The 23,424-nt window shown below is 44.4% G+C and overlaps 2 protein-coding genes and 1 long non-coding RNA gene across 4 annotated transcripts in view; 1 reads left to right on the top strand and 2 right to left on the bottom strand.

Annotated features, from left to right (window-relative positions):
* Positions 1–302, bottom strand: part of NCKAP5L (NCK-associated protein 5-like) — a 38,435-nt gene extending 38,133 nt beyond the window's left edge. Inside the window, exon 1 of the mRNA XM_011964741.1 lies at positions 206–302. The gene's annotated coding sequence lies outside the window, so the exon portion shown is untranslated. The remainder of the gene's footprint in view (positions 1–205) is intronic.
* A 123-nt stretch (positions 303–425) lies between these two features.
* Positions 426–11,848, top strand: LOC105528144. Of its 2 annotated transcripts, XR_001004319.1 has the most exons (4): positions 426–628; positions 818–967; positions 10,060–10,278; positions 11,771–11,848. It is a non-coding gene; the product is annotated as an uncharacterized LOC105528144 (long non-coding RNA). The 2 variants fall into 2 exon arrangements; XR_001004318.1 differs by lacking the exon at positions 11,771–11,848 and having other exon boundaries at positions 10,060–10,314.
* On the bottom strand, positions 9,439–15,038 carry BCDIN3D (BCDIN3 domain containing). Its single transcript, XM_011964765.1, has 2 exons — positions 14,769–15,038; positions 9,439–10,653 (listed from the first exon to the last, which is right to left on the bottom strand). The coding sequence occupies exons 1-2, from the start codon at positions 15,009–15,011 to the stop codon at positions 10,024–10,026; spliced, it is 873 nt and encodes a 290-aa protein (XP_011820155.1). The 5' UTR covers positions 15,012–15,038; the 3' UTR covers positions 9,439–10,023.
* Positions 15,039–23,424: the final 8,386 nt, after the last annotated feature.

Below are 23,424 nucleotides of genomic sequence, written 5' to 3'. Positions count from 1 at the left end.
TCTCAGCCGGACCCCCGAGGAGGGTGCAGCTGGAGGGAGGGACGGAGGGGCGGGCAGTATGGTTTGGGCAGGAAGCCGCGACGCCCTCTCCGACCCTGTACTGCCACGAGAGCCTTACCCTCTACACCCCACTTCCCCCGGCACGGAGCTACAGATCCCCCCCGCACTCGCCGCTCTTTCAATCCCAAGTAGACCCAGAACTCACCGAAATCAGGTGTTGAGCTGGGCCAGGGCAGGCCGGATCCGCCAGGTCCATGGCCGCGGTTGGGGGCGGGGGGCAGAGAAAGGGGGGTGCCGGAGCCGCCTCCTGATGTCAAGGCTTTAAAGGGGCCGGAGAGCCCCGCCCCTGGCTCTGACCCCGCCTCCCTCCTCCCTAGTAGCCAATCCACATTCACCCTGGATGCGCGCCCCTCCCAGCCCCCTCCAGATGTTCCCAGGACGCCAGCTAAGTCTGCCCGGCCGGCGCGCGCCGCTTCCGCTCTGGTGGGAAGGACCTCCCTTCCCCCTCTGTAGAAACACTTTCTCCAGGCCCGGCCGGGCTTGGTAAACCTCAGCCGTGCCTGGGTAGAGGACGCCGGGCTGGGCCGAGCGGGGGTGGAATGAGGGCGTCTAGAACAGAGAAAACTAAGTAGCTGCGCGCGGACCCACAGGCATGCGCGTTTGCTTCTGTGGGGCTGGGCGTGCACGTGTATGTGTGGTTGTCAGCGTCGGTGTTTGTCATTTGCCTTCCTGCATACGTGTTGGGTGTAAATCCATAGGGAAAGTCTTGAGTGCCTCTTTGGCCTTAAATGCTACCGCCTCTCTCTTCCTTATCCAGGATAGGGTCGTCCCCCCAGTAATCTGGAAAACAGTGATAGGAACAGGCTCCGCTCATCGACAAGCAGTGCTGGCCGTTTCCTCACTGGTTTGGGAGGGAAGGCTGAGCAGAAAAAGGATACAACCTTGTTCTCAACCACTTGCTATCTCGGTGGGGATAAGGAAAAGCAAACAGCCCATCCAGGCCCCTGCAGAGCCTCAGAGCTTTCAATATCATTCCCATTAGTCCTTAATTAAACACTTACTTGCCCTTGCCTAAATACCGTATAAACCTCACAACCTGCATTGTAGTGACTGCCCTAGAAATGTAGGTTCTCAACTGGGTTCTGCAGGGAAATACGAAGGAATCCCTAGGCACCGGCCTCTGCCTGCTTCATTAAAATTTCTTTTGTTGTGAGTATACAAAGGAGGCAGCTTAGAGTATCATATTAGTCCAATAAAGGAACATAAAAAGGGAATTCAGAGTGCTCAGATTGGCTAGGATTAGGAGTTCTTTTCTGAAGGAGGCTTATTTAAACACGGGATTTGAAGGGCAGAGAGAACTTGAGTAGGGTCCAGGCAGGGTAAAGGCCACAAGGAGACTCAGATAGGAAAGAACAAATTATCTGCATAGGACCGTGAGCAGATCACTGTGGTACGCTGGAAAGTGGGAGAAGTTAATGGAAGAGGTTTCCTACGGAGGAGAGCAGAATAAGGATACGGATGTGACAAAATGACAAGATAAGTCATTTTGGGTTCTTGAGCATAGAGGTAGCTTGATGAAAAGAGTGCCCAAGGACAGCTATTACTGGAACCTAAAGGATGTCTTGATGGTTACTCCCACCAACTTTTTCATTTTTTTTGCTTAAAAAATATTTTATTCTGGTTGGGCATGGTGGCTCACGCCTGTAATCCCAGCACTTTGGGAGGCCAAGGCAGGCGGATCACAAGGTCAGGAGATAGAAACCATCCTGGCTAACACGGTGAAACCCCGTCTCTACTAAAAATACAAAAAATTAGCCGGGCATGGTGGTGGGCACCTGTAGTCCCAGCTAATTGGGAGGCTGAGGCAGGAGAATGGTGTGAACCCAGTAGGCGGAGCTTGCAGTGAGCCAAGATTGTGCCACTGCACTCCAGCCTGGGCGACAGAGTGAGACTTTTTTTCTTTTCTCTGAGATGGAGTCTCACTCTGTCCCAGGTTGGATGGAGTGCAGTGGCACAATCTCTGCTCACTGCAACCTCTGCCTTCTGATTTCAGGTGATTCTCCTGCCTCAGCCTCCCAAGTATCTGGTATTACAAGTGTGCGCCACCACACCTGGCTAATTTTTGTATTTTTAGTAGAGACGGGGGTTTCACCATGTTGGCCAGGCTGGTCTCGGACTCCTAACCTCAGGTGATTTGCCCACCTCGGCCTCCCAAAGCGCTAGGATTACAGATATGAGCCACCGTGCCCAGCCCTTAAACTATTCTTAACATGCAATAAAATGCACACATCTTAGGTGCTTTGTTTGGTGAATTTCAAAATATACACCTATGTAATTAACACCCAAAACAAGATACTGAACCACCACCCTAGAAAGTTCCCTCATGCCCCTTTATAGTTGATCACCCCACACCCACCACCACCCTCCCCTGGCAACTTCCTGAATTATAGCACCATAGATTTGTCTGCATTTGTATTTCACATATATGGAACTTTACAGTATGTACTTGTGTCTGTATGCTTTAGCTTAGTAATGTTTTTGAGATCCATCCATGTGTATCAGTAATCTGTTCTTTTTTATTGCTGAGTAATATTCCATCACATGAATATATCACAATGTGTTTATCCATTCTTCAATTGATGGATATTTGGTATTTCCAGTTGGGGTTATGATGAATATGGCTGCTATTAACATTCTGGTGCAAATATTTTCATAGACATGTTTTCATTTCTCCTTTTCACCTTATTTCTTGATGATAATGGCATCTTCAGAAGCCTACAGCATTGTGAATTCTTATTCAATTATCTAACATTTATTGAATAGGGATCAGTGGGCTAGTTCTGGGATTACAACACAAAGTAGACATGGTCCTTTCCTCAAAGGGCTTGAAAGTCCAATAAAACTCCATGTACCTGTTGTATTCCTAATATTGCCTTGTATTCCTAATTCTGCCTTGAGGTAGAAAACCTTAAAAGTCTGCCAGGCATTTCTAACTACTTTTGGATGTTTCCAAATAACTGAATTATTGGAAGTAAACAGAACGTCAAGATGATAATTTACTTTTTTTTTTTTTCTTTTTTGAGACAGAGTCTCACTCTGTCACCCAGGCTGGAATGCAGTGGTACAATCTCGGCTCACTGAAGTTCTGCCTCCCAAGAGGCAATTCTCTTGCCTCTTGCAATTCTCAAGCAATTCTTCTGCCTCAGCCTCCCAAGTAGCAGAGATTACAGGTGGGTGCCACCACATCCAGCTAATTTTTGTATTTTTAGTAGAAATGAGGTTTCACCAAGTTGTCCAGGCTGGTTTTGAACTACTGACCTCAAGTGATCTGCCCCCGTCAGCCTCCCAAAGTGCTGGGATTACAAGCGTGAGCCTCCGCGCCCAGCCAATATTTTACTTTTCATTTAGATGTTTACCCTTGTTTAGTAAATACAGCCAGAACATCTGTATTTGTCAGAGCAAGCACCTGTGCTCCTTCCTTAAAGGCTATTGTGCATTTGATAATTTTGGCATTCAGATTTTGGCAGATTCTCTATGCTTCACAAACCTTCATCCTCACTGACAGGGGTTGAAAGAAGTGTAACTACTATTGCTCCAAGATCCCTTTCTGTCTTTTGATGAGACTTAAGACTCTTTCATTCCTTAGTGCTATTATTTGCATAAATTAAAAATTACACAGAAGTCCCAAAGTTTGTTCTTCACTCTTATATCACTAATCATATATTGTTATTTACTTGAGTTGTCTGTGTAACAAAACAGGCTAGGCCTCTTAGGTCTCTGGTAGCTGCAAGCTGTTACTACTGGTTTAGTAACAAACCAGTTTGGTGGTATTGTCTAACTATGCATGTAGTGCTGATGCCTGATAGATGGATTGTCAGAGAGAACCACCCTGTCACTGCTAACATCAGTACTTTGAATGGGGTTCCCTGCTTTAATACTATGTGGTCATTCATTTAATGTTGGAGCATCTTCAATTCTCAGAGGTTGAAACTGTAGCCATTTAGCCATTGGCTGACAAACTGACTCTAGTTTAGAACTCCTGGCAACAGGAGATAGTCAGGTTGGTATCTAGCCTCTCAAAACATTTTTTCTTTTTTTTTTTTTTCTCTAGATTGGGTCTTGCTGTGTCACCCAGATTGGAGTGCAGTGGTGTGATCACAGCTCACTGCAGCCTTGACTTCTAGGCTCAAGTGAGCCCCCACCAACTAGCTGGGACTACAAGTGCACTCCACCATACCCAGCTAATTTTTTCATTTTTTGTAGAGACAGGGTCTCACTGTATGCTCAGGCTGGTCTTGAACTCCTGAGATCAAGCGATCCTCCCACTGTGGCCTCCCAAAGTGCTGGGATTATAGATGTGAGCTACCATGCCTGACCTCAAAACATTTTTGTAATATGGCTGCTTTCCAGACAGATGAACTCTGAGTGCAATCTCAATGTCTTTCCTGATCAGTAATAGGAAGAAAGAAGCTGTTGTATAATGTTCGGTCCACTTGCTGTATAGGAATAGATCTTTACTGCTACATGTACATAATTCTCTATGGGACAGTCATGTTCCTTGGATTCTGACAGCATTGCCAGTATGTGCTTTGAAACCTCCTACCTGGCACAGATATGATGAATCTGCTCATATCCTTGAACCTCTTTTTCATCACTTTTCATCATTCGAACATTTTTATTGAATCTATATGGTAAGCACTGTACATAAAGTATTAGATAACTTGTACAGAGTTCATGTAGGGTATGATAAACAATGAGACTGGAAAGGTAAGCAGTGGGTAGGCCATCCTTTATCCTAAGAGCAGTGTAGACTTTGAATGGTTTTAAGCAGGAGGGTAGCATAGTCAGATTTGCATTTTAGATCAGTGTGGTTGCAGTGTGGAGGATAGAGAGAGCAAGACTGAAGTCAGGGGGGCCAGGCAAGGTTTTTGTAGTACCTGAGGAGAAAAATGAGAAATGATGTGGTCTGGACTAGGAAAGTGATAGTGGTGATGGGGAGGATGTTGAAATCCCCAGGGGGCATCCAAGTAGAAACATCTCTCCAACTCGTCAGAACTTCCCAACTGTGTGCCTCAGGAAGAGGTTAAGGTGGTGCTGCATATTGGGCTTCACAATTCTCAGGGCAGCACAAGCTTCCTGAGTCAGAGAGCAATCTTGGTTATGCCAGATTGCATCATCCAGCATATAAAACACCATCGTTTTCTATGTGTGTACTGACACGGAAAAGGTTGGGAAGCACTGATGTAGGCTGTGGGATAAATAATTCTGAAGCTCAGGAGAGGAATTGGGATGATAGATAAGAGATTTGTGAGTCCTCAGAACACTGGTGGTTACTGAAGTCATGGAGTTGAGGAGATCATGCAAGTAGAGAAAAAAAAGGCTGGAGCAGAACCCCAAGGAACATCAACATTAGAGGGGGGTCTCCGGAGAAGGAGAAAGAAAACTGAATGAACATTGTCACCAGAACCCAAGAAAGGGATTTCCAAAAAAAAAAGACCAAATATAGTCAGTCCTTCTTATTGGTGACTTCCACATCCATGCACTCAATCAACCTCAGATCAGAAAAATAAACAAACAAAAAAACTACATCTCTCTGAAGACTAGATCAGAAAAAAAAAAAAATGCAGCAATAAAAATGCAAAATTTTAAAAATTTAGGCTGGGCGCAGTGGCTCACACCTGTAATCCCAGCTCTTTAGGAGGCCAAGGCGGGTGGATCACGAGGTCAGGAGATCGAGACCATCCTGGCTAATACGGTAAAACACCGCCTCTACTAAAAATATAAAAAATTAGCGGGGCGAGGTGGTGGGCGCCTGTAGTCCCACTACTCGGGAGGCTGAGGCAGGAGAATGGCATGCACCCGGGAGGTGGAGCTTGCAGTGAGCCGAGGTCGCGCCACTGCACTCCAGCCTGGGCGACAGAGCGAGACTCCGTCTTAAAAAAAAAAATTAGTGTTAACTATTTGCATAGTATTTATATAATATTACATATTACAAGTAATCTAGAGATGATTTAAAGTATATAGGAGAATACCCCTAGGTCATTTGCAAATACTACACCATTTTATGTAAGGGACTTAAGCATCCTTTGATTTTTGTATCCTTGTGGGTCCTGGAACCAATTCCCCATGAATAGGAAGAGATGATTTTTTTGGCCCCGATGTTGCTGAGTCAAGTTGGATCAGGACAGAGACATCCCTACTGACTCTGGCCACTTGTCATTGGAGACTTTGATAAAACCAGATTTTACTTGTTTATTTAAAACAAAGATGGGGACTCACTCCATTGCCCAGGCTGTTCTCAAACTCCTGGGCTCAAGCAGTCCTCCCATCTTGGCCTTCCAAAATGCTGGGATTACAGGCGTGAGCCACCCCGCCCAACCTGGCAAAACCAGATTCTGAAGGATTGAGAAAAATGTACAAAGGAAGGAATGGAGACAGGAGGTGTTTAAAACTTTTTGGCTGGGTGCAGTGGCTCACACCTGTAATTCCAGCACTTTGGGGAGGACGAGGTGGGTGGATCACCTGAGGTCAGGAATTCAAGACCAGCCTGGCCAACATGGTGAAACCCGGTCTCTACTAAAAATACAAAAACGAGCTGTGCGCAGTGGCACGTGCCTGTAATTCCAGCTACTCAGGAGGCTGAGGCAGAAGAATCACTTGAGCCTGGGAGGCGGAGGTTGCAGTGAGCCAATTGTGGCATTGCACTCCAGCCTGTGCAATAGAGTGAGACTGTCTCAAAAACAAAACAAAAACACAAACAACAACAACAAAAAACTTTTCTAAGATTTTGGCTATGCTGTGAAGGAAAAATTAGGCAGATAGATGGGTGGTACAGTGAGAGTTATTTTAGAAAACACTCGCTACTTTAAAAAATTATTCATTTAAGATTAGTTTGTATAAAAAGTAGTATGTCCATATGTTTTAATAATCAAATAATACAGAAGCAATTATTTGCTGCATTTCTTACCCCCAGCAATGAGCCATTTTAACTTTTTGGCTGATTCTTCTATATGACTAAATATGCTTATACTGCCATTCCTTTTTTTTTTTTTTTTTTTTTTTTAGATAGAGTCTCACTCTGCTGTTCAGGCTGGAGTGCAGTGGCATGATCTCGGCTCACTGCAACCTTGCTTTTCAGGCTCAAGCAATCCTCCCACCTCGGCCTCCCGAGTAGCTAGGACTATAGGCGCATGCCACCATGTTCAGCTAATTTTTAAATTTTAAATTTTTTTTGTAGAGATGAAGTCTTATTGTATTACCCAGGCTGGTCTTTAACTCCTGGGCTCAAGTGATTCTCCCGCCTTGGCCTCCCAAAGTGTTGGGATTACAGATGTGAGCCACCGCACCTGACCTGAGGAGCTCATTTTTATGGGCACTAATTACACATCCTTTTTGAAACCAACTGCCACAGATGTGAAATACAGTGGTTCCTCCCAACAGGTCAGGTAACTGCTCAGCCAATCTCTTACTAGGGAACAGGTCAGGTTCGGATGCTGAAGCATCTCCCAAAGCTTTTAGTTATTGAGGATTTCTTTTTTTAAGACAGTATCACTCTATTATCCAGGCTGGAGTGCAGTGGCATGATCTTGGCTCACTGCAACCTCAGCCTGCTGAGCTCAAGTGATCCTGCACCTCAGCCTCCCAAGTTACCAGACTACAGGTGCGTGCCACCACTCCCAGCTAATTTGTGTGTGTGTGTGTGTGTGTGTGTGTGTGTGTGTGTTTTGCAGATTCGGGGTTTTGCCATGTTGCCCAGGCTGGTCTCAAACTGCTGAGCTCAAGTGATCCACCTGCCTCAGCCTCCCAGTGTTGGGATTACAGGCGTGAGCCACTGCACCTGGGTATTTCTTAATTAGCCATGTTGGACAAAGCTCCTGTGTATCCTTCTGGTCACTGAGGTTATTTTCTGTTATCAAGGAGTTATCTGGGAAAGGTGCCACTTGGCTTTGTAAGCCAGTCTCACTGTAGTCAGAGCCCATGTATTAGTTTTGTAGTGTTGCTCTAAGAAATCACCAAAAAACTTAGTGGTTTAAAATACTGATTTATTCTCTTACAGCTCTGGAGATCAGAAATCTAAAATCAAGGTGTTGGCAGGGCTGTTCCTTCTGGAGGCTTCAGGGGAGAATACATTTCCTTGCTTTTGCTAACTTCTAGAAGCCACCTGCATTCCTTGACTTGTGGCCCTTCTTCACATCACTCCAACCTCTTGCTTTTGTCATTACATCTCCTACTGTGGTCAGCTCTCCCTCTGCCTCCCTATTATAAGAACACTGATGATTGCACTTAGGGTCTATTCTGATCATCCAGGTTAATCTACCGATCTCAAGATCCTCAATCTCATTTGCAAAGCCCCTTTTGCTATCTAAGGTAACATTCACTGGTTTCAGGGATTAGGTGGACATCGTGCAGGACCATTATTCATCCTACCATAGCGCCACGTATGTTTCTGTGCACTGCCTTGGTGGAGTGAGAGGAGAGAGCACCTAGCAGGGTTACAAGGTTTCAAAGTGTTCCTAAATTAAGATCTTGTGGGCAAACTCAGCTCTGTAACTACTGTGATAACTGAGACCATCATAAACTGGCCTCATTTCTATTAGCTCCATATCCCTCCCTGCCAACACTGCTTCCTTTAAAATGTTCTGTAGCACTGAGGCTGGACTCCTTATTACTTCATTATCCTGAAAAACAAGTTATTCGAGATAGTAAGATGCATGTTTTCTACAAGGTGAGATGTTTTTCTCATAAGCCTCTGGTCTAACAAGTGCAGTTGTGGTCTGCAGCATGCTCACACAGTGTAATAGCACCTTATTTTTCTTTATCACTCTATATTCTGCAAAATACCTTCACATCCTTAGGAAATTTGGGCATAGGAAAAGGAAAGTGGTGTTATTTCAGTTGTACAGATGGGTAAACTGTGGCTGTAAGGCAGAGAATGGATTGGAAGGTAGATGACTTTAATATAGGAACCCCCCACCAGGCACTGGACACATGGATGGAATGAAACGTACATGTAATTGATAGAATTTGCTGCTGGACTTTGTGAGCATTTAAATGTGGGGAATGTAAGTGAGAAAATCAACTGAGGTTTCTAGCTTAAGCAATGAATACTGCAATGAGCTTGCTTTTGAGATATGTTGAATCTGATGTACCTAAGAACTAAGGGATATAATGACAAAACAGGAAAAATGCTAGTCTGGGACTGTGGATGTAGGGCTACCAATATATTTGGGGACCATAAGCATGCAGGTAGTTGTTAAAGTCACAGGGAAGAACTCATACCAGGAAAAATACATAGAGGAGGGCTGAATGGAACCGTAAGCACTCAAAGTATGGTCTACCTCTGCTTGCCTCAGAATCATCTGGGGGAGCTGTTAAAAACAGATGCCTCATTGTTAATGTACTTAATGTCACAAAAATTGTATACTTTTTAAAAAATTATTTATCTTTTAATTTTTAATCCAGTTTTTGATGGGATTTCCACATGTTCTGAAAAACTATACTTAAAAACGGTTAAAATGGTAAATTTTATGTATATATTACTATAATAGAAGAATGCACAAACAAAAAACAGAAAATAGATTCCTAAGCCACATTCCAAACCTGAATTACTAAGGTTTTGCCCAAAGTCAGGCCTAGCAAGTCCGGAAGCCTGAAGAAACCAGGTAAGATTCAGAGAGCCCAGGAACTGATATATTTTAAGACTAGCCTAGTTTTATCTTTATAAATAATCCCCCAAAGCAGCCCCCTCCATAACCAGGACCACTTTTCCTAGGCCATTCCAATCCAGATACCCTAGCTCACCACTCCACAGATTCATTCTCCACAAGATTTGTTCCAAACAATGGGGAACAGATACCGATTCTTTGAATTATATGCCTTGGACATTTTACCAAAAGCTCCTGCCAGGTTTTGAGGCTGCCTGATTGTTAAGGAGTTAAGGAGAATGAACATAATTCTCAATATAAAACTCTTTCAGTATCTCTTTCTTAGTCTTCTTGCCCTCCCATCTCACTGCTTCTGGAATCATAATCTGTTCTTTTCTTTCCCTCTTTCTATCAGTGATTCAGGGATTGGATGAGTCTCTATGGTTTGTTTTGCCCTGAAGAACAGAAGGCTTCTGTCCCAACTGGTGTTGCCAAAGCAACATATTAATTCCATGCCATGATCCTGGGTCAAGATCTGCACAATCTGATTGGTCATATCACCTCGGATGGCAAGGGAGTGGAAGTGGTCAAAATCATGGAGTCCCAGCTTTCGGAGACGCCTTGCAGCTGCCCGGTAACACTTCCAGGGTTGGGGCTCCACAAGGAGGTAGTGGCAGAGGGAGGAAAGATGGGCCAGGAACTCCCACAGGCCATGGTCTCCGTGGTTCAGATGAATCCACATGGTTATTGACATACAGAAGCCAATGTCAAAAACTGAACGTCCAAATTGGCTTAAGAAAGAGCTCAAGAGAACCTTCCGTTTCCTTTGATTCATGAAGTCCAGGGTAATAAAAGTCAAGGCATCAGGAAAAGGACATTCTTTTTCGGCTCGCTTCACCAGGACTGGATCTATGTCACAGCAGAGGAGCCGGAGTTCTCTTGAGGCATCTGAGCAGGTCTCCCCGTCAGGTAGGGAGAGGAAGTGTTTGTACAGAGCCACACTCAGATCCTAGAGGAATCCAAAAGAGCTTTGTCACTACAGTTCTCAACCAATGAACAGAAGAGAAATCTATATCATTCTCCCACTGAGAATGCCACTTACCTCTGGCTGTACAGGATGTGAGGTTCCTAAACCATAACCTAAAGAGGTTGTGCAAAAAGTTTTCCACAGTATAGGCTCTCAGTGCCCTCCAGGGGTCACATGCTGTAATGCATCATCCCCATATTTTCCTGACACTGATGATAGATTGGGTTGTAGTTCAAAGTTACAGCCAAATGGATGCAGCAAAGGAGCCTACAGCAGTATTTCCCAGCTTAAGTAATATGCTGATAAACTCACTCTTTTTCTGGGTATCTCAAGACCCCAGGGAGGAGGAAAGGGGTCCAGAGGCATAATCAGTGTCTCTTATGAAGGAAGTGAGGAATACAGCAAGCACCATCTTATAAAAACCTGCTTCTCAGACCTGTGGTGGGGGAAGTCTGGATTCCAAAGTCCTCATTTAGCCTTCACTACAGCTTCAATTTTACTGTCTTAGGATTCATCACCTCCTTCTGAGACATTCTGCTTCTATAACCATCATTGCTAAAAGTCACTGCTAACAACCTTCTAGACAAGTCTAATGATTTGTGATTTTTACCACATTAGCACTTTTTTACTCTTAAGTCACCATCTCCTTTCTCTAACTTTGAATTCCTTTTTTTTTTTTGGAGACAAAGTCTGGTTCTGTCACCCAGGCTCGAGTGCAATGGCGTGATCTCGGTACACTGCAACCTCTGCCTCCCAGGTTCAAGCGATTCTCCTGCCTCAGCCTCCTAAGTAGCTGGGATTACAGGCACACATCACCACACCTGGCTAATTTTTGTTTTTAGTAGAGACCGGGTTTCGTCAGGTTGGCCAGGCTGGTCTTTAACTGACCTCAAGTGATCCACCTGCCTTGGCCTCCCAAAGTGCTGGGACTACAGGAATGAGCCACTGCACCTGGCCTCTTTGATTTCTATAACCATTATAACTAACTCAAATTTGTGTTTTTCCACATAGTATTTTCCAGGCATTTTTCTGTTTACTACTTTATTTGCTTGGTGTAACAAGCATGTGAGGAAAATATTTATTTATGCCTTTTGTGCAGGTGAAGAAAATGCACAATGGAAGCCACCCAGATGTCCAATGATAGTGGCATAGTCAAATCAATGTGGTATAATCATGAAGATAGAATACTAAGTAGCAGTTAAAAATGAAGACACAGGCTGGGCGCGGTGGCTCACGCCTGTAATCCCAGCACTTTGGGAGGCCGAGGGGGACGGATCACGAGGTCAGGAGATCGAGATCATCCTGGCTAACATGGTGAAACCCTGTCTCTACTAAAAATACAAAAAATTAGCCGGGCGTGGTGGCGGGTGCCTGTAGTCCTAGCTACTCCAGAGGAGAATGGCGGGAACCCGGGAGGCGGAGCTTGCAGTGAGCCGAGATCGCGCCACTGCACTCCAGCCTGGGTGACAGACTCCATCTCAAAAAAAAAAAAAAAAAAAAAATGAAGACACACAGCTTGGTGCACAGCATGGACAATTTTCACAAATACATAATGTTGAGAAGAAAAAGCAAGCCATAACAGAAAATATATGACAAGCATCCACTTACATGAAGCTCAAAAATGGGTGAAATTACACTACATCATTCAGGGAAGAAAAACAGTACACTATAAAGAAAAGCAAGGAAACAATAGAAGGCTAGTTGTTACCTCTGGGTAGAGAATACAGGTTTATGAACAGGAAAAGGAACTTTTGGGGAACTTGTGGGGTGCTGACAACGTTTATTCTTTTTTTTTTTTTTTTTTTTTGGAGACAGGGTCTTACTCTGTTTCCCAGGCTGGAGAGTGCAGTGGCGTGATCACTGCAGCCTTGACTTCCCAGGCTCCAGAGATCCTCCTACTTCAGCCTCATGAGTAGCTGGAACCACAGGTGCACACCATGATGCCCAGTTAATTTTTGTATTTTTGGTAGGGATGAGAGTTTGCCATGTTGCCCAGGCTGATCTTGAACTCCTGAGCTCAAGCAATCCACCAGCATCAGCCTCTGAAAATGTTGGGATTACAGGCGTCAGCCACTGCGCCCAGCAGTTTTTTGGGTTTTCTGTTGTTGTTCTATTTGAGACAGGGTCTCACTTTGTCACCCAGGCTGGGATATGTGGCACAATCAAGGCCCACTGCAGCCTCGACCTCCTGGGTTCAAGCGATCCTCCTCCCTCAGCCTCCCTAAGTATCTGGGACTACAGACGCCCACCACCACACCTGGCTAATTTTTTTTAGAGATGGGGTTTTGCCATGTTGCCCAGGCTGGGGAAAGAGTATTTAAAATTGAAAAAAAAAGAGCACCCATAAATTATGGTACATCTATCCAATGAAACATTAGGACGCTGCTAAAAAAAGAATGCGGTTATATAATCTCAGAATTAAAAGCTACTAATAGTGTGTTACCATTTATAAAACTAAAAGGGGGGTATTTATACATACATAAATGCTGGTATACACACAGGACTGTGTGGGGGAAAAGGAGGATTTAGGGTTGGGAGTAGAGACTTTTTACTATTTACCCCTTTGTAGTTTGAATTTTTTTGTTTTATCAAGCGCAAGCATTTTTTTCCCTTTTCTGACTACAAAGATCCAGAAGAGAAAGCATTTTTTAAAAAGTGCAAAACAGAAAGCTCCATAAACGTACAGCCAGGTTTGGGAACCACTACCCTAGTTAGCTGCCAACTATGTCTTTACCTCTCATGTGTATACTATTCTTAACTTTAAAATCTCTGGTGGTTTCCTAATGCCTTTTGTGAAATCCCAAGCCTTAACCTCAGTCTCTCTTTTCCACCGTTTTCACCCTCTGACTCCCTGTATCATCACAGAGAAGAAATTTTGCAAGGGACACCGGACATCAACCCATCTCCTCATTCCAGTCTTTAAGACTGTATCCAAATGTCCTCCTCCTACTTATCAACTGAGTCCCACAAGGTCTGCAATCGTCCCCCAAAGTCTCTTCTGTGAAAGGACAGCAACACAACAAACCTGTCCCCTGCACTCCAGATGCTGGACTGGAGTGATGGAGGGAGCAGAGAGAGGGTACTAACTTTTGAAGCATTTGCCATGGTAAGTTCAGACTGCCTGCTAGTGTAGGATATCCCAGTGGCTACAAACAGGTGTGGGAGAGACATTTCCTTATTTTGCATGTGGTTTGATTATAATCATTATATGCCTAAGAATAGTTTGCAGCAAGAAGAGTGGCAGTGCCACCCTTCTCCATTCCCTCGGGCAAAATACTCTATTTGCTTCTCGATCCTCTCCACTGTACTTTGTCAACTCACTGTTTTTGTTTTGCTTTGTTTTTGTGATGGAGTGTCGCTCTGTCGCCCAGGCTGGAGTGCAGTGGGACCATCTCGGCTCACTCCAGGCTCCGCCTCCCGGGTTCACACCATTCTCCTGCCTCAGCCTCCCGAGTAGCTGGGACTACAGGCGCCCGCCACCACGCCACCTAATTTTTTGTATTTTTAGTAGAGACGGGGTTTCACTGTGTTAGCCAGGATGGTCTCCATCTCCTGACCTTGTGATCCGCCCGCCTCGGCCTCCCAAAGTGCTGGGATTACAGACGTGAGCCACCGCCCCGGCCTACTCACATTTTTTTGAAATAAACATGCAGGTCCTAGGGTCTGTCCTGTACTGTATAGCACACGAGTCTCAATATCAGGCATGATTCTGTCACCCTTGGCTTTTCTCTCCCAGTAAACCAAACCTAACCCCATGTTCCCAAACGTGTGTCTCTGGAAGCCCCCTCTCCCCAGCCAAAGCGCCAGGCACGCTGGACAGAGGCCACCCTAGATACAGCGACCGTCCCCACCTGGGGTCTGGCCCTTAAATAGAAGTGGGAACGTAGTCCACAAAGACTCCTCTCCAAGAGAGATTCCTAAGACAGATGGTGGAACCCTGGCGGGCAGGCATCAGCAGCACTGGCAAGGTCAACGCCACGCTTTATACTCGATTTGGGAAAGTTCTGATGGGTGTGAGGCCAGGCCAGAACCACCGTGGATGTGTAGGCAACCAACCGCTTGGTTCCGGATGCTCCAATCCCTCCCCTGTCACTCACCCCGGAGTTACACCCCACGTCGAGCCCCAGAATCGGCCCGTTCTCGGGACTCTGAGGAAAGAGCTGTCGAAGCAGCTCCGGGGGCAGGAGGCGGAGCCGTTGCTCCGGAGGGTGGAAGCGAGAATAATGAGGAAAATTTCCGAACGGGGCGGCGCCGGGTTCCAGAACTCGCGGTTCCTCTTCCGCTGCGGTCTCCTTAAGACTCCCTCCATCCAGTTCCGAGGGCACCGCCATTAGCCTCATCACCGCCTCTGGGCCCTGGCGGAACCGGAAGTCGGGAACCTGCGGTCGGCGGGGGCGGGGCGGTGCCAGCGCGCGTGCGCTGAACGGCGAGGGCGGGTGGATCGAATTCCGCGGTGAATTAAAAAGGCTGTCCCGACTTCCTCGCGCTGTGTGCCTGTAGCCGGCGAGCGCGTGGGGCTTGCCTTGTATTATTAAACCCTCATCACAACACTGGGAGGGGATTAGCAATATCATCCACGTTTTACAGGGATGAAACAAGCTCTGAGGGCTAAGTGTCTTGGCCAAACTGACATAGTTTGAAACTTGGGCTGCTTGACCCAGAGCAAGGATAATAGTTTGTTGGGATCTTGGAAATCAATTTTAGTCCGATTTCCTTTCTTTATAAATGCAAAAAGTGAGACCCGGAGAGAACTTACTTGTCTGGGCCATACAGTGAATCTGTGACTAAAGAACTTCCACCCGGTTCAGGAAAGGGTAGCCAGGAGCTGCAGGTCACTTGCGAAGCCGGCCGACTCAGTCCTGTCCCCCAGGGGGAACAGGACCGCGCCTTAAGAGCCAGCACTTAAAGAGTGCTTACCGGGCACCAGACACCCTTCTAAGCTTAGTCAATCCTCTCACTAACCCCATGATTAAATGACGGTATTATTATTCTTTTTATATAGATGAGGACACTGGAGTACAACAAAGTAACTTGTCCAAGATCCTACAGTTAGAAATGATGGTACTAGGATTCGAACCCAGGTAGTTTGGATCCAGAGGATGTACTTGCAATGCTGTGTTATTCTCAACCTTGAGTCTCCTGTACTTACCATGGGCCTGGCACAAAGATGCTCAACAAATGTTGTTGAATGAAAACTCAATAGAGGATACAAGTAGGTGACTAAGGCCAGATCTGTTTGGGGAAAATTTAAATGGAAGGGAGAAAGGATGCAAACTGAAACAGACAGTGGAATGGAGTTGGGCAAGATGTGAGCTAGAGATTGGAAATAACAGAGCTGATAAGGAGAGGAACTGAAGGGTCAACCTAGGTAGCAGGTTCCAGTCAAAAGCCAGCATGGCCCAGAATATCCGTCAGGGTCAACCAAGCATCAACAGAGTTGTGCAGGAACTCCCACCCCCACCCCTGCACCTGGCCCACCCATCTTAAAGAGGTCTCCTGCTCCATGAGGCTGGCAGTTTGGTAAACTTCTTACAAGGCACTGAAGCATGACCCCTGCAAACAGTGCCGTCAGGAGTTAAAATAAGCACTGTTTTCCTCTCAGTTTTTACTTTCTATTTTCTTTTTCTTTTTTCCTTTTTTTGAGACAGAGTCTCACACCGTTGCCCGGGCTGGAGTGCAATGGCACCATCTCGGCTCACTGCAACCTTTGCCTCCCAGGTTCAAGTCAGGTGATAGTTATATGGGTGTTTGCCATAAAATTATTTCAACTTGTCTATGTGTTTGGAAACTTTCATAACAAAATATTGGAAAAAAGGAACATGTAATGCACAAAAAACCCTCTTGAAAATTAACAATATAATAGCAGAAATGAAACACTCCATAGAACAGTTGGAAAATAAGCTAGAGGCAATCTTCCACAAAGTAGAGCAAAAAAAGATGGAAAATGGAAAATAGTAGACAAAAGACAAGGTCCAGCCTAGGAGGTCTCACATAATAGCAGTTCCAGAAAGGGAAAGCAGAGAGAACTATCTAATTATCCATCAAGGAACTACTATCAAGGAAGCAATTCAGTAAAATTTCCTAGAACTGAAGGGCCCATCAAGTGTCAAGTATAATGGATGAAAATAGTTTCACAAATGACAAAACATGGTGAGTTTTCACAACACTGAGGACAGAGAGGAAATCCTCCTACATGTTTTCAGAAAGATGAAAAACAAACAAAAAGACAGATTTCATACAAAGGATCAGGAATCACGACAGCAGTGGCTCTCTCACCAGTCACAGTGACAGCTGGAAGGCAATGGAACAATGCCTTGAATGTTCTGAAGGAAAATGATTTCTAATTTTCCCTTCTATGCACAGCCAAATGATTAATTTAGCATGAAGACAGAATGAAGGCATTTCCAGACATGCAAGAAACCAAACGCATTGTCTTCTATGAGCTCTTTCTCAGGAAGCTACTGGAGAAAATCTTCCACCAAAATGAGGTAGAAAAACCAGAAGTGAAAGTGTATGAGTGTATGGAACCTAGAAAGCAGGTTTTTAACAGAGGAGAGTTGAAGGAAATCCCCAGGATGGAGATGGAAGGTTATTGAACAGCAGCTGGGCAGCAGATCTTCAGAGTGACCAATGCAGGCTACAGCAGTCAGAAGATTCCAAGAGAGAAGATGGCATCAACAAGATGAAATTGATAAAACATTTAATGGGCTGGGTGCAGTGGCTCACACCTATAATCCTAGCACTTTGGTAGGCTGAGACAGGAGGATCACTTGAGGCCAGGAATTTGAGACCAGCCTGGTCAACATGGCGAAACCCCATCTCCACTAAAAGCATAAAAATTACCTGGGCCATCGTGGCACGCACCTGTAATCCCAGCTACTCGGGAGGTTGAGGCACGAGAATTGCTTGAACCTTGGAGACAGAGGTTGCAGTGAGCTGGGATTGCGCCACTGCACTCCAGCCTGGGGGACAGAGTAAGACCCTGTCTCAAAGAAAAAAACGAACAACAACAACAAACCATTTAATGTATCTGAATATATTCAGAGAATATTTACCCACTTAGGGAAGAGTTAAGAAGTTACTAATAGGCCAGGGGCAGTGGCTCAAGCCTGTAATCCCAGCACTTTGGGAGGCTGAGGTGGGCGGATCACCTGAGGTCAGGACCAGCCTGACCAACATGGAGAAACTCTGTCTCTACTAAAAATACAAAATCAGCCAGGCATGGTGGCACATGCCTGTAATCCCAGCTACTTGGGAGGTTGAGGCAGGAGAATCGCTTGAACCCGGGAGGCGGAGGTTGTGGTAAGCCAAGATCGTGCCATTTGCACTCCAGCCTGGGCGACAAGAGCGAAACTTCATCTCAAAAAAAAAAAAAAAAAAAAAGAAAGAAAGAAAGAAATTACTAATAAGGACATGAAAAAACTAATCAACTGAACATATAACTAACAACAATGATCAGCTCCCAGAAAAGCAAAATGTTGTGCAAGGAAGGAGAAGTAATCATTGTATACTACATAGTTCAGTGGTCAACAGGTTTACAGTCTTGATAATGTAAACATTGAATATTGATCAATCTGCAATCTTAGTTATAACCAAATCAGAAGGACAGGGTAGGAGTGGCAGGAGGTGGGAAGAATGTGTGTGTGTGTGTGTGTGTGTGTATGTGTGTGTGTGCGTGCATGCCCTTGATTTCCTTCTCTTTGTTTTTAATCCCTTCTGATTTTTTCTCTGACTGACCTTTTGTTTTCTTGTTCAAACTAATGTATTTTCAGCTTTCTAATGCACATATATTAGTTTTATAGTCAGAAACCAATACAGGTTATTACCAAGAAAAGGTTAGGGACCACATCTCTGCATCCTGTTTCCCTTCTTAACTCACCATGGACTTACATCTGTGAATCTTTCTCTATGTTTTTTGAGCCTACTTATGTTTTCAGCATGTGCCACTGCTTGGGCATAATGAATTCCACAAGGTCACCCTGCTGTGCAAAGTATTTCATAGAATCATGGAATCTTACATTTTCATTTATCATTGTTCAAACCCAAGGGATTCCTTGCACTCAAGAATTACACCAGGTGTGTTCAGGGCAGTGAGGCTGAGTAAAAGTCTGTGAAGACAGGTAGTGGATGGAGGACTGGAGTGTTTGGGGTTAGTGGTGGCAGAGGGGCTGATGAAGAAACAGGGAAGGAGAGGACTGGGAAGAGGATATGAAGAACCAAACCCTGCTGCAGACACCAAGGATGGTGGACCGAACAACTGTGTCCTGCCCCTGCTGAAAGCCCTCAAAGGCTCCCCAGTGCCCACACAATAAAGTTTGAAGGTGTTAAATCAGAGCAGAGCTTCTTGAATTTGAATGCACAAAGGAATCACCTGAACCTCTTATTAAAATGTAGATTCTGGTTTGTTGTTTTTGTTGTTTGAGACAGAGTTTCGCTCTTGTTGCCTAGGCTGGAGTGCAATGGCATGATCTTGGCTCACCACAACCTCTGCCTCCCGAGTTCAAGCAATTCTCCTGCCTCAGCCTCCCGAGTAGCTGGGATTACAGGCATGCACCACCACACCCGACTAATTTTAGTAGAGACAGGGTTTCTCCTTGTTGGTCAGGCTGATCTCAAACTCCTGGCCGCAGGTGATTCACTTGCCTTGGCATTCCAAAGTGCTGGGATTACAGGCATGAGCCACTGCACCCGGCCTAAAATGTAGATTCTGGCTGGGCATGGAGGCTCATGCCTGTAATCCCAGCACTTTAGGAAGCTGAGGCAGGAGGACCCCTTGAATCCAAGAATTCAAGACCAGCCTGGGCAACATAGTGAGACCCTGTCTCCACAAAAAATTTTAAAAATTAGCCAAGCATGGAGGTGCATGCCTGTATTCCTAGCTACTCAGGAGGCTGAGGTGGGAGGATCACCTGGGCCATGATTACACCACTGCACTTCAGCCTGGGCAATAGAGTGAGACCCTGTCTCTAAATAACTAAATATGTGTAGATTCTGATTCAGAAGGCCTGTGGTGGGCCTGAGGGTCTGCACTTCTGACAAGCACACAGGTAATGCACTCTCTTTGAGCAGTGAGGCCTCAGAGGACTCAAAAACTCCTCTGAGACTGACTTCCTGTCTATTCCTTCATCTTCCCCTGCACTCCCCACCCCATCCCAACATCTCTGTTCCAGCCATACTGAACCACTCACAGTGCCCTGAGTGTGCTGGGTGGGAACTCCATGTCCTCACATGTACTGTTCCCTGTGCCTGGAATCTACCCTCCATGCACAACTCCCACTTTCCTCAAGACCCAGCTCATGTGTGTCCTCTTTTGTGAAGACTTCACCAGCTACTCTCCTTCAAAGACAGTGAATATTTTCCTTCCTCTATCTACATGAATGTCTGTTACTGCATTTGTCACACAATACTGCAATGTTTGATTTACTGTGAACTCATGGAAAAGAGTGACCACATCTAGCCTTTGTATCCCCAGCATCTGGCATGATGCCGGGCAGCTAAAGGAATGCTACCTTAATGGGTGGAGGCTCTTTACACATAAAGAAGGAACAGGTTCTCAGTAATGCACAGTTTTACTAAGGGAAGAAAAATAATTCTCGGGAAAGGACATCTGATGTCTCAAGTAGTTGATACATGGTGAGTATCACTAATTACCTGTATTCCTGCCATCATCCTTCCCTCCTTCTTTCTTCCTTCCCTCCTTTCCTTTATATCTGTTTATTTTTTGAGTTTCTCTTTACAGTATATTTTAATACCCAAGTTATAGAATTCTTTCAGTATAGAAAAATTAGTAAACCTAGATAAGCTACAAGAAAAGACCTATTCTTACCCAACCTCTGGAGATAATAATTAATCTTAAAATTTCAAAAAATTTGTAGGTACATAGTAGGTGAATGTATTTATGGGGTACATGAGATATTTTGATACAGGCAATAATGATCACATCAGAGTAAATGGAGTATCCATCAATTTAAGCATTCATCCTTTGTATTTCAAACAATCCAATTTTAGTTATTTTTAAATGTACAATAAATTATTGTTTTAATTATTTGTAAGTGTACAATAAATTGTTGTCGACTACAGTCACCCTGTGGTGCTATCAAATACTAGACCTTGGTCATTCTAACTATATTTTTGTACTAATGAGTACCATCCCCACTTCCACATCCCCCACTACCCTTCCCAGCCTCTCATAATCATCCTTCTACTCTATATCTCTATGAGTTCAATTGTTTTAATTTTCAGCTCCCAGAAATAAGTGAGAACATGCAAAGTTTGTCTTTCTGTGCTTGACTTATTTCCCTTAACATAATAACCTCCAGTTCCATCCATGTTGCTGCAAATGACAGGATCTCATTCTTTTTTACGGCTGAATGGTACTCCATTGTGTATATGTACCACATTTTCTTTATCCATTCATCTGTTGATGGACACTTACTTGGCTTCCAAATCTTTTTTTTTTTTTTTTTTTAGATAGAGTCTTGCTTTGCTTTGTCGCCAGGTTGGAGTGCAGTGGTCCGATCTTGGCTCATTGCTTCCACCTCCTGAGTTCAAGCGATTCTCCTGGTTCAACCTCTCGAGTAGCTGGGACTACAGGCACGCATCACCATGCCTGGCTAATTTTTTGTATTTTAGTAGAGATGGGGTTTCACCATGTTGGTCAGGCTGGTCTGGAACTCCCGACCTCAGGTGATTAGCCTGCTTTGGCCTCCCAAAGTGCTGGGATTACAGGCGTGAGCCACTGCACCCGGCCCCAAATCTTGGCTATTGTGAAAAGTGCTGCAATAAACATGGGAGTGCAGATACCTCTTTGATATAATGATGTCCTTTCTTTTGGGTATATACCTAGTAGTGGGATTGGTGAATCATATGGTACCTCTATTTTTAGTTTTTTGAGGACCCTCCAGACTGTTCTCCATAGTGGTTGCAGTAATTTACATTCCTATCCACAGAGTATGAGGGTTCCCTTTTCTCCACATCCTCGCCAGCATGTGTTATTGCCTGTCTTTCGGATGAAAGCCATTTTAACTAGGATGAGATGCTATCTCATTGTAGTTTTTGATTTGTGTGTCTCTGGTGATCAATGATGCTGAGCGCCTTTTCATATACCTGTTTGCCATTGTATGTTTTCTTTTGAGAAATGTCTATTCAGATCTTTTGTCCATTTTTAATTGGATTACTAGATTTTTTTCCTATTGAGTTATTTGAGCTCCTTATATATTCTGGTTATTAATCCCTTGTCAGATGGATAGTCTGCAACTATTTTTTCTCCCATTCTGTGGGTTGTCTCTTCACTTTGGTCATTGTTTCATTTGCTGTGCAGAAGCTTTTTAACTTGATGTGATCCCATTTTTCCCATTTTTGCTTTGGTTGCCTGTGCTTGTGGGGTATTACTCAAGAAATCTTTGCCCAGCCCAATGTGCCAGGAGGTTTCCCCAATGTTTTCTTTTAGTAGTTTCATAGTTTGAGTCTTAGATTTAAGGCTTCAATCAATTTTGATTTGATTTTTGTATATGGTGAGAGATGGAGGCCATTTCATTGTTCTGCATATAGATATCCAGTTTCCCAGCACCATTTATTGAAGAGAATGTCCATTCCCTAATGTATGTTCTAGGCAACTTTGTTGAAAATGAGTTCACTGTAGATGTATGGATTTATTTCTGGGTTTTATTTTCTGTTCCATTGGTCTATGTATCTGTTTTTATGCCAGTACCATGCTGTTTTGGTTACTATAGTGGCTCTGTAGTATAATTTGAAGTCAGATAATGTGATTCCTCCAGTTTTGTTTTTTGCTCAGGATAGCTTTGCCTAACTAACACTTTAATATATATCCATCTAGAGGTTTTCTCTATTCATAAATAAACATAAAATATGTGTGCATATATATATTTAGTCAACATTAAACTAATTAAGTAGTTTTAATATTACTCACTCAAATATTACAACTGTGAGGATAGCCTCCTTTGGAGGTGCCATCAGAAACCTACATTTCAGAACATTTTTGAGGAATACAGGCCATTTAGTTTGCCGAATATCCTTCAGTTTGTTTTTTTTTCTTGTTATTGGTTGTTTTTTTTTGAGACAGAGTCTTGCTCTGTTGCCCAGTGGTGTGATCTCAGCTCACTGCAACCTCCGCCTCCCGGGTTCAAGCAATTCTCATGTTTCAACCTCCCAAGGAGCTGGGACTGCAGGCACGCGCCACCATGTCCAGCTAATTTTTGTATTTTTAGTAGAGATGGGGTTTCACCATGTTGACCAGGCTGGTCTCGAGCTCCTGACCTCGAGCTCCTGACCTCAAGTGATCCACCCGCCTCAGCCTCCCAAAATGCTGGTATTACAGGTGTGAGCCACTGCACCCACCCTCAATTTGGTTTTGTCTAATATTTCTTCATGATAAGACTCAGGCTTTGCTGCTGCTTTTCTTTTCTTTCTTTCTTTCTTTTTTTCCTTTTTAGTCTCACTCTGTCGCCCAGGCTGGAGTGCAGTGGCATAGACTTGGCTCACTGCAGCCTTCACTGCCTGGGCTCAAGCAATCCTCCTGCTTTGGCCTCCCAAAGTGCTAGGATTACAGATGTGAGACATCCTGCCAGCTGGCTTTGCATTTTTTTGGCAGAAGTGTTATAAAGTATATTTTTGTCCTTCTCAGCACATCATATGAGAAAACACATAGTGTCAATTTGTGTCATTACTTGTGATTTATGATTAAGTTGGAACCTAACAGTTTTCTCTACTGTAGTGTTACCATTTTTTCCTTTG

This window comes from Mandrillus leucophaeus, unplaced genomic scaffold, assembly GCF_000951045.1.
Source record: "Mandrillus leucophaeus isolate KB7577 unplaced genomic scaffold, Mleu.le_1.0 Scaffold118, whole genome shotgun sequence".
In the NCBI taxonomy this organism is placed as follows: domain Eukaryota; kingdom Metazoa; phylum Chordata; class Mammalia; order Primates; family Cercopithecidae; genus Mandrillus; species Mandrillus leucophaeus.
The sequence above is the reverse complement of the archived record's forward strand: the minus strand, read 5'-3'. Positions and strand labels throughout refer to the sequence as shown.

Coding starts and splice junctions, on each gene's coding strand:
- BCDIN3D (XM_011964765.1), bottom strand. CDS start 15,011: ATGAGGCTAATGGCGGTGCCCTCGGAACTGGATGGAGGGAGTCTTAAG. Junction 10,654..14,768: donor ACGTGGGGTGTAACTCCGGG/GTGAGTGACAGG, acceptor GGATTCCTCTAG/GATCTGAGTGTGGCTCTGTA.